This window comes from Medicago truncatula, chromosome 1 (genome assembly GCF_003473485.1).
Source record: "Medicago truncatula cultivar Jemalong A17 chromosome 1, MtrunA17r5.0-ANR, whole genome shotgun sequence".
Classification (NCBI taxonomy): Eukaryota; Viridiplantae; Streptophyta; class Magnoliopsida; order Fabales; family Fabaceae; genus Medicago; species Medicago truncatula.
The window spans coordinates 25,539,459-25,551,547 of record NC_053042.1 but is presented as its reverse complement, the minus strand read 5'-3'; the positions used below and the strand labels follow the sequence as shown (position 1 = coordinate 25,551,547).

The window sequence follows — 12,089 nt, the reverse complement described above, 5'->3', positions numbered from 1 at the left end:
ATCTCATCACTCACTTGAAAAACAATCCTACCATTCCTAACATCAACTATAGCACCTGCAGTAGCGAGAAAGGGTCGTCCTAGAATTATAGGGCACTCATTGTCTTCATCTATGTCAAGCACCATGAAATCAGTCGGGATGTATATCCCTTCTATTTTAACGGGGATGTCCTCAACATACAGGACCGTTCCTAGAGTTTTACGGGCCTTAGGCATAATATGAAAAAAGGGCCCTTACATAATAGATCATAATTTTTTTTAGCTCATTGTTGTGTTTTTTAGCTCTTCATTTCGCTTTTTTATTTCGCTTTTCACTACCAAATAAATGTTTTTTAGATAACATCTGAAAATAAATTAAATACTCTATATACAACAAAACAAAATAAAATACCGTAGATGTAGAGAAAAATATCACATGCAAAGTAAACTAAAATTTTAGCACCCCATTTTCAACTAAAATAGAATTTGCTTTGTTATGAAAATTATCCCAATTTCTTGGATAATAAATATCGTCGATATTTTTAATATTAATGAAGCACATTATTAGGAACGAAGGGCCCAAAAAAATATCATTAATTTCTTCGATAATAAAATTTTGAGCATATTATTAAGAACAACCAAAAAAAATTATAGGAGGGTGTATATAGAAATATTTGTACCACATGGGATATATATATAGTAAATCTCACTAAAAGGGCAAAAAACATTAACAGATTTCAGCCCATTCCTTTATCATGTCAAAGTTTGGGCCTTTCAGAGAAATTTGCTATATGTACCCCCAAAATCCAAATATTCTATATACACCCCATCTTAAAAGAACTTTTGGGCCCCCTACCGGCATGGCCCCTAGGATGTCGCACTCGCGGCCTATGCCCTAGGGCCGGCCCTATCAACATATCCGACAGGTTGGATATTAGAACGATCGGCTAACTTCAATGTTGTTTCGGTAGGTTTCAACTCTCCTATTCCCATCCTTTTAAAGAGGGCTAACGGCAACAAACTAACACTAGCACCTAAATCACATAAGGCTCGGTTTAAGGTTTCACTCCCTATCATACAAGGGATGGCAAAACTACCTGGATCTCTAAGCTTTGGAGGTGGCTTCTTGATGATTGCACTACTTTCCCTTGTCAAAGCTATTGTCTCGTTGTGCTCTATAGCCTTTTTCTTTGAAAAAGTTTCTTTTAAAAACTTGGCATAGAGAGGCATACGGGACAAAGCTTCAGCAAAGGGAATCTTAATGCAAATCTTTTTAAGTACGTTTAAGAATTTATTGAATTGAGCCTCCAGGTTAAGCTTAACAAGCCTCAATGGGGAAAGGGTTTTGTTTTTGTCAAGCGGTTTCTCACTCTCTATCACATCTTTCTCACCTAGAAACTTAACACTCTCTCCCTTGACACTTTTGGCTTTAGCAACGATATCTTCTAAACATGCGAATAAACATGCGAATAATACATTTATTCAAGAAATAGAGGCTATGCCATCATTTAAAATTCAAAAACCATAAACATGGATATAAATCTCAACAGTCACAGCGGAATATAAACTATAGTAATCCAAATATACATGTCAAGAATCAATTATTACATCAACATAGATGTATCTCAAAATTCCAACATACGGGCAAATCTCCAAACATAGCAAAATCCAAAACAAAAGATAATCTAGACCAACAACCGACGCCTAGATCAGAGCCAACTAAACTCTACAACACTGATATCGGAGAAAGCTCCCGATATCCACCAAGCACAAAAATTCACCGAGCAACTATCCCTGCACAACGTCTACCCATCCATACAGACAGATAGGCGGTTAAAACCACTGGGGTAACTATTACTTCATCATAATCCAAATAACAGTTAACATGAATAATTCAATATAAACATCATACACTTGATCAATAATATTCACATATCAATACTTACATCACACCCCAATATCTCACATCAATAATCACCAATCACATGTGTCATGAACAAATATCAATTCACAATTATTCATACACAATCACCAATCACATATATCAATAAGACTCATGTCATGATATGCACCTATTGACACATATATGCATGTGGTACCAAATCTCCTCAAGGTCGTCACCCATATCCAGACCACCAAGGGTCTCTACAAGACCGAAGTCCACAAACTAGATCTCAAAAGATCTCTGCAAGGCCGAAGCCCAATAACTAGATCTCAAAAGATCTCTGCCAGGCCGGAGCCCAATAATGAATAAAACATCATATAAAATCTCCACACGACTATGATGCATGGACATGTAACAAGACTCGATAATGCGACAACAATCTACAATTTTCACCTCAATATATAGGACAACACCCAATTATATTGATTACCTCCACAACACTTGCATTATCAAGAAACATGCCCATACACAAATAATTCATAGTATTCACCGTCACACATTAACATAATTATCAATAATCAACAATATCATTCAACATCAACTACGTAATATAGTTTCACCACTCCAAGTATTTCTCATATTCCAAGTAAGAGAACATACAACATTTTATGACAAATATCATATCCGACACTTAACAATCCATTCACACATCTTCATTTAGTCACATAAGGCTAGTCACGAAATATTTATAAGTTAATTGGCTTAAAGAAATTGTTTCCGGCAAAGTTCGCCTCTCATTCTACAACTCTAAAATAATTGAGACAAATGAACCCAAACCAAGTATCTAAACTCTAGGGCCTCGACTATGTATACACTTAGATCACATATGAGTGTAGTTGAATATACATATGCGTTTCACCGGCCGACTACGACAACATCATCAAAATCTCCAAGTTACGATAAGTTCGTATCGTTTCTTCCATATTACAAAACCAATTCATTTTCAAAACAAAACCAAGTTAGATTCATCAAGACATAAGTTAAATGCTCTCAAACCCCTTAATTAAACTCCTAATACTTCTAATTTGAAGTTTGGAAACAATTGGATTGAAGAAGAAAATGCATTTTTAAGGTTTCTAGGCTGCCAAAATCGCTTCATGATTTTGACAGCATCAGACTGAGCAGAAAAATTTGATGCTGCTGTCAAAATCGCCTCATGATGCGAAATCGCTTCATGATTCGACAGCATCAGGCTATGCAGAAAATTTGCTGTTTCTGTCAAAATCGCCTCACGATTTGTAAGATCGCTTCATGATTTTGACAGTAACAGACTATGCAGAAATCAACTTTCAAATACGAATTTTCTCAAATAATTGCTTTTAAGTCACTTAATCATACTCCAATACTTCCCAATCATTTCCAAAACTTAACTCATTATTGAACGCCTTATAACCACCACTTAAAACACTTGAAACATCATTTTCCATTTCAAAATCACTTATTTTCCAAAGTCACTTAACTAGCTCTTCATACAAAAACCCAAGTTTCTTCCCAAAACTTTTCACAACCAAATCTTATAACCAAAAACAGAAGTTCATTAAACTTATATCAACACAACAACACCAACATTTCACCTTAATTCATTAAGAATCATAATCCACCATGAATGACCCATTTTCATCAAAACTCTTAAACAACAACTTCATAAAATGGAACACTCATGACATAAATTAACAACAACAACATCTCATAACAACAACAACTTCAATCATAGTTCATACCCAAATCATGATAAATGATTATCAACAACAATCAACCACAACAACAACTTATAATCATTCATTCCATCAAAATTCAACAACAACATGTCACAATTCATCAATTGAGCACAATTCACAAACTACCCATTTATATAGATCATGAACATGCAATTTCATCATCAACAATTCAATTATCATCAAATTAACATACTCAAACATATCACTACAAAATGAGCACGAATTTTAACAATTATGAACAATTAATCATTTACTCAATTAAGCACTTATTCATACAACAAATGAAAAATTACACTAAATGATTATGATGAATTCTAACCCCCTTACCTTAGTAGGTTAATCTCCCTAGCTTAGGCTTCAATTTTGCTCCTAGCTCTTCTCCCAACCCTTAATTCTTCAAGTCCTCTTCTCTCTACCCTTTTCTCCTCTTGCTCCCACTTTCTCTCTCTATTCTCTCCAAAATATCTTAGTGTAATGAAAGTGTGAGGAAATTTCTCATAAGTTTAGGTTTATATACTAAGTCTCCTGATTGGGCCTAACCCTCCACTTAATGGACTTAACCCATTTCTATTCAAACAAAAAATGTTTCTACACTCTAACTGGTAATTCACTAATAACGGTAAAATGTCACTAACGGTCATTAAACGGTAAAATCTTAATTTTACTCTAGTAACTTAGTAAAACCACGGTTCTCACTAATCATTAAAAATAATTCTCACCAAAACCTATAATTTACCCGTTCTCACCAAATGATCAAAATACCCCTAAGTCCAAAATGACTAAAATACCCTTCTAACACGGAAACCCATGAAAATGCACTCAATGTTGAATAATCACACATAAACACATAATAAAAGTAATTAAAATAAATCTAGCTAAAAATCGGACAGTGTATGGACTAGTAGAAACATAGCTATATAGCTTACTCATACACATCATTCTATCCTTAGACAGATGACCAAGCCTGAGATGCCACAGAATCCCATCAAGCACATGCTCTTTATTTGACTTTGCTGAAGCAAACACATTGGACACTGAAACTTGATTGTTTTTCTTCAGCTGAACCAATCTTTTTCAAACTGTTCTTTTCCTGTATTGTACATTCATTAGCTTCAAAGTGCAAAATGCAATTTTGCTCTTTGATCAACTTTGAAGTAGAAATAAGATTCACAGCAAATTGAGGCAAATAGAGAACATTATCTATGCTCAATTCCTGTGATAGTCTTTCTTGTCCTCTACAGTTTGCTAATATAGTATTTCCATTAGGTAGATTTACACTCATAGGTTCAATTTTAGTGCAATTACTAAACCATTTCAAAACTGGTATGATGTGTAGCTCCTGTATCTATAATCCATCTAGTATCATCATGTTTATTATCAAAATTAGCATAACATGAATTACCTCCATTAAATGAAGAGTAACTGATACCTTTTACCACATTTGCATAACACTTTGTCTCCATGTTACTCTTTTCCAATAGAGACATCAAATTCTTATATTGATCCTTAGTGAGAGTCACCCCTGCATTTTCTTCATTTTTGCTAGTGGATGCAGTCTGCATTTTACTCTCTGCATCATCTCCATCAATCATATTGGCATAAGAATTTCCTCCTTCTCTTCCCCAGTTTGGTGGGTATCCATGCTTCTTGTAACAAGTATCCACTGTGTGATTGGTTCTCTCACAAAAAGTACAATATCTTCCATTACCTCTTCCTCTTCCTTGATAAGAACTATTTCCTCTACCTCTGCCAAACTGCTTTTGGCCATTCACTGCATTACCAAACCTGTAGTATCATGGTGTACTCTAAACATTGATAACAACATATTGCAGTTTCCCCAAACAGAAGAAAATAGAGTAGTAGCAATTGCGGAAGCAGAGCAAGCTTGAACTTGCTCTGATACCATCAGAGAAGAATAAACCGCCATGGTTGAGAGAGAAAAAGCTTCAAATGGAGAAAATTTGTAACTGATTTTCATTAGCTTGTGAAGGTTCATTACATTCAGTTATATACACATTAGTGCCAGCTCATCACTACTCTAACTAAATAGATGCATGTGAAATTACAATTAGAAATGAAATGTAAATGTAAATGCAAATGCTTCTAATTAGTTAACTTGCGCGCCAAGCTATCTCATTGCTCTGTATTTTCTTCATATGTTGATATAAATGAAAAGTCACAATTCACACCGGTTTTGTACTAAAAAAAAGTGTTATAAGTTTGTTTTCATACTTGTTTTTGTGTAAAACAGGCGTGATAAATTCCAATATCACACTGGTTTTTTATTTTAAAACAGTCATGGTAATCCGTTTTTAGACCTGTTAAAAAAACAGGCATTAAATGTCAAACTTACAACACCTGCTGATATAACTCCAGTTCAAAATTTGGTTATAAATCTCTGAAAAAGAGGTATGTTATCCCTGATTTGGACTAGTGCTCATAGCAAGAAGAGTGACTCCAGAAACATTCACTACCATGAATCTGGTACTGGAAATCACCAAAATCCAGCGATCAAGGCTTCTTTGAGGTAGCATAAACAACCTTCATCTGACATAAAGGCAATAATTTTCCCATTTTATATGAGTTGAATTCTAGTGCCCTTACAAATAGCAGAGTTAGGCTGCTTAGCTTTGATATAACTATGGTGATATCAATTCTCATGATGGATGATATTATCTTGAGCCGCTGATCTTCATGCACAGACTCCACTCCTTTTGATGTATAGACCCAACCGCTCTAAAGCTCCGATACTCCAAAAATCACGAAGAATCGTATCCGATACGTATCCGATATTGATACGCTCCGATACGTCCCGATACGCGTATCAGAGAAGTATCGGGTAATTAACTTTTTTTTTTAAAATATTTAAATTACCGATACATATCGGATACGGCTAACTTATACACCCGATACGGCTAAACTAACCGATACTTCATTCGATACGTGGACAATATTTTTTATTATTATTTTAGCTTTTACTTAACCCACTTCATTTTATAAGAAGAATAATAATAAAATAAGCAATAAGAAATAAATATAATATAAGTAGTGAAAGTGCAGCGCGCGCTCTCTCTCATTCTAAAAAACATGGAATTGGAATGGAACCCATTTCGAGTTTCTCACCGTCAACGATTCTCCTCCAGTCCTTCTAACCTGCCGATTGCTCCATCTCAACATCAACAACAAAACCTCCATCAACATCTTTAGGTTCTCTACTTTGTTTCTCTTCTCTCTTCTCTCTACTGCTCTATTTTCTATTTACTTCTATTCTATCTAATGTTTTGTTCTTCTCCCTTGAATATCTTCTTTTCTCTTTAATCTTCTCTTTTGTTTCACAAAAAATGTTTACTTTCTTCTTAATAAGATTGTTTGTATTAATGATTGTTTTTAGCATATATAAACAATAAACCCTAGATTTATTTTTTCTTTTTATTTATAATACCAACCTCTTGTTAATGTTTTATTATTGTTTCTTTTGTTAATAGTTATGCCTTCAATTGAAGAAAGTGTTACTAGTTCGTTTGCTTCAAAAGAACCCCAAGATGATAGTAAATCACTATGGAGATTTGTCATTGTCACTGTGGTGCAGAATAATGATTCTGTAGGTGGAAACAAGCTTTGGAGGTGCAACTTTTGTCAAAAAGAGGTGAGGAGTTCATACTCTAGAGCGAGATTTCACTTATTGAAAATTGTTGGTGAAGGAGTTCAGGTATGTTCTTCATCATGTCTGAGAAAAATTGGAGTACTTACTCTTTTATTCATTCTTTGAAAAGAAATAAAATGGATCCAAAAAGGGTTGAAGATGTGGTTTATGCGCATGACCCGCTTGATGGTGTTGGAATTGAATTAGTTGAGTTATCTTTAGATGAACCGGAGTTGGAGGCTACAATGTTCTTTGATGAAGAAAACGGAGGAGAGGAGACTGATACAATCCGTGTTTCCTCTTAAGTAGTGAATGTTGGACTATGATGTTCTTTATGAATAGCTAAACTATGTCCTTTTTGGTTAATGCTGATGATGATTTTTTTGGATAGTACTAATGATGTCCTTTTATAACAGTACGTAACTTAAGATATGTAAATGTCACTTGTTTGCTCATTTTGAATAATTTGAATGGTAATTTATCATCAATTTTAGTAATGTTTATATATTGTGTATTTATATATTTAATTTTAAATTTAATATTTTAAACGTATCCCAGCCGTATCGTATCGGGAATTTTGCATATTTATCCGTATCGCCGTATCGGTATTGTATCGTATCGGTATCATGTCGGGTATCGGGGCTTCATGTCTTCTCTAAATTGTGTTGTTCGTCTCATTTAGTTGAAGAGATTTTCAACCATCTTTAGATCCTCATATCACACTCTTCGATAGTGGATATTCTGATTAAATTCATTTCTTTTCCACAGTGGATATTCTTTCCCAGATACCCACGAGCTCATCATTTTGAATTTTAGTTTCGCTTACAGATCTAGGAACACTAGGTTGCTTATCATAAAACATTTTGAAAAATTAAGTGAAATATAACTTATTAATAAACAGTTAGTGTTTTTCAATAAAAAATTACTATTTTTAGTTATTTGAATATGTGTAATATTGTCCATATTTTAGACAAAACTTTTATAATTAGAGATTGAGAGAATCAATAGATACACATGCATCAAATCAAATCAAAATATTATAGAATATTATAAAGATCAAGAGTGTTTGGACGATGCAGTAAGAGATGCCACATAATAATAGTGACTTAAAAGTGATTGAGAGAAGTACCCTAAAGATCCTACAAACTCCAAAGAAACACAAGTCACCATTTCATCTTTTCTTAAAAGTCAAGAACCTTTGAGTCCTCTGAGGATGTCACCGTCCTCCTAATTCTTTTGAATATAAATGATATTGAAATTTTGAAATTTCTTAATTACCAATATATACATTAGAAGGAATGATATTAAAACGAGGAATAGGGACACACATCAAAGGATGAGCCCTTGGAAGGGTCATAGCTGGTTTCTCTTCCATGTTAACTTTTCCATCACCATCAATCTTCCAATCAAAACATTGAATCATGGCAGCAAGGTTTATTGGAACAACTTGAAGTGCTAATGAAGCACCAGGACAAACCCTTCTTCCAGTTCCAAACGGCATAAGTTGGAAATTTTGTCCCCTAACATCAAACTTATTCTCTTCATTCATAAACCTCTCCGGCATGAACTCAAGTGGATTTTCCCACAGTTTTGGGTCTCTACCCATTGACCATAAATTAACAAATAAAATGGTCTTTGCTGGAATCTCATAACCATAAACCAAGCAACTTTCCGAGGACTCCCTACCTAGAATTGGTACGGTAGGATGAATTCTTAGGGTTTCTTTGATTATCGCGTGCAAGTATGGGAGTTTCGGAAGATCTGACTCTTCTATTAATCTTGTGTTTTCAGTTACTGCATCAATCTCTTGTCTTGCTCTCTCCATCATATGTGGGTTGTTTATCATCTCAGCCAGAGCCCATTCGATTGTTATAGCAGATGTGTCTGTTCCTGCCATAAATATGTCCTGCATAAACCATAGTCTAAAATTATATAGACGAGTCTCTTGTAATTCGTCCTGGTTATTTAGAACACAGCGATATATTATGCATTGTCCAGAGTTTGAACCCAAACTTTGTATATATTGTGCATTGTCCTTATCAATCGAGCTAAGCTCGTAAGAACAAATTTTAAATTAATTTTGCCAACAAGATGCGGGTACCAACAAAATTTCAAAATAACTATAATTTTGTCTACTTTATTTCTATTGGCAAGCATGAGAAGAAAAAAAATCATTTAACTGGTTAAATTTAATGTAATCCTAATAGGTAAACTGCCCCTTTCATGGCTGTCGTCAGTACTGTAATATTATATATTTGGTCAATCACGGATGAAGTTGATTTCGTCCAAGTTAAAATCAAATATTTAATCAGTAGATAATATCCACTTGCAAATTGAAGAAAATGCAATAATTGAGTGAGAAACATTTTTTGAAGTTTTTTTTTTTTTTTTTTTTTTTTTAAGTTATCTACCCATTTTCACTAAATTAACTTTGATTGATAATGAAATTCAATGGTACAAGAAAAGAAAAATGTCAAACAAACGCGAAGTCTTACATTGGTAATATATAAAAACACTTGCAAGAAACATATCCAATGATGCCGAGATATGAAACTACTTGACACGATATGCCATTGATACGAAGATATGGATTATTTTTAAAATTTAAGATATAACACGGTTGAGATACCTTAATATAAAAATAAAGTCTAGATCTTAATATTTAAATGTATAATATATTTATAGATAGATATAAGTAGTTTTGATAAAAAAAAAAAAAAAGTGACAATTAATCAATTACCTATATCCGAAAAAATGTAAGCGAAAAGTTATTATATTGGGATTAATTTTTAACCATATTTTCGACTATCACTCTTGCTTATATTTGATTTTGGATAGAGTATATCACAAAAAAAAAAAAAACATCATTATTGTTAAACTATATCTCAAGAAGAACGTCATCATCTAATATATATATTATAAAGTTTTTATATTTTTCTTATTTTTTTTAAAAAATTTTTTTTTAGAAAAACCACGTTTGCTTTTTTATTTTAATCAAAAAACTAAAAACAAAATAATAAAAAATCTAGTATGGCGCGTGCATCGTTTTCCATCGTTGTATCCCTCGCATATCCCAGAAGTATCAGAAATGTATCGCATAACTGTTTTTTTAAAAATTAAAATTTAATCGTTTGATACATTTCCGGTTCGCATCGAGGCGTCTTAGACATATATCGGTGCAAGATATGTATCGGATACTGTACTTCATCAATTTTGATGTAGATAATTTGGGTAATAAAAATACGAATTTTCGAAAATTTGCGTACCAAGATGAAAGCCTTGACATTCTCTCTTGTCAATTTGATTTCAGTGCTCTCATTCTCAAGTGTTTCCAACAAAATATCAAGTAGATCCCTAACATGAGCAGTACCATCACCCTTTTCCTTCCTTTTCTTCATTTCCTCTTGATGCTCCCTAATTACCCTCTCCATCATTGTGTCAAACCTGTGCATAATCCCTTTAAGCCTTTTCTTCATTCCCTGAAAATCCAAATTCTTGCAAAACCAAATAAAATCTGACACATTAAACTTCCCTGCAAGCTCTGCAGTGTCTGTCACCATCTTCCTTATTTCTTCAACATCGTCACTCTTATTCTCAGAACAAGTTTTACTCATTGCCATCCTTGCTATTATGCTATTGGTGAGAGTCAAGAGCTCGCCACCGACATCAACAACCTCCCCGACCTCCCCTTTCCTATGCAAAAGTCGAAGAAACCTCGTAGTCTCTTGTAGCCTCAAGGGACGGAGTTGATCAAGGGTTCTTCCACCAAGAAGCTCAGACATGCACATCTTCTTCATGAACTTCCAATATTCACCATAAGTAGCAAACAAGAAACCCTTTGAGCCATATGATAAGTAGTCAACTGCTGCACTTCTAAAGCGGTTGGAGAAGTAAGTTTCATTGGTTTTAAGGAACTCCTTTGCTATTTCTGGACTAGAAGTTACTACACATAGCTTAGATCCTAGGAAAATTTTCACTATAGGTCCATAGTGTGTTGAGAGTTTGTGAAAACTTTGGTGAGGTAATTTAGAAATAAGGTGAAGGTGTCCAATGATAGGTAGTGATAAAGGGCATGGTAGAGTAAGGTGGCTCTTCTTCTTTCTAGTTATTATTATGGCTCGAACTGCAATTGTTGAGAGTAGCCAAAGCAAGAAAAGTTGGATATAGTCTTTCATTTCAGCCATACTTGAAATTTTTGAAAGAAAAATGTGGTGGCTATGACTTATCATTTGATATGTATTGTTGTTGATGCGCCTGTCCTGGAATATATATAGTAATTGTTTTTTGCTTGTCAAAGTCAGATATAAAATGTTAGATGTAATATTTGCATTTCAGCCAAACATGAGTATGATAAATAATAAATAATAATATTTAATACTAATAAAAAATAAATGAGAATTGTGTGCTCATACTTTAGTTCCCACCTAACACCTAAAATTTAATAATTTTTAAAGTAAAAGGAAATATGTTTATAAAATTGTTATGATGTTCTAGAAATCTATAGTAACATATAACTCATTAAGTTAATTATTGGATTAATTTCACTTTTAACTCATCTATATAATGATGTCCGTTGATTTTACCTTTTTGCCCCTAAGAGAGGCAATTTGGTAATTTACTAATTCATGGCTTGGCCGAATTTTCATTTTTGCCCCTAACCAATTTTTTTTTAATTATTATATATTTTATATTTTTAAATATAGATAAATTTTAACTATTTTCTCATTTTTATATTTTTAACTATTTTTCATTTTTTTCTCCCAAATTTAGTTGCTTATACATTGCCGTTGTGGGAGATTAAGGTA

At 33.5% G+C, this 12,089-nt stretch overlaps 1 protein-coding gene across 1 annotated transcript; it reads right to left on the bottom strand.

Annotated features, from left to right (window-relative positions):
- Window positions 1–8,293: 8,293 nt before the first annotated feature.
- Window positions 8,294–11,530, bottom strand: LOC120575875 (cytochrome P450 93A3). Its single transcript, XM_039826668.1, has 2 exons — window positions 10,551–11,530; window positions 8,294–9,190 (listed from the first exon to the last, which is right to left on the bottom strand). Exons 1-2 carry the CDS (start codon window positions 11,511–11,513, stop codon window positions 8,555–8,557), a joined length of 1,599 nt encoding a protein of 532 aa, XP_039682602.1. The 5' UTR covers window positions 11,514–11,530; the 3' UTR covers window positions 8,294–8,554.
- Window positions 11,531–12,089: the final 559 nt, after the last annotated feature.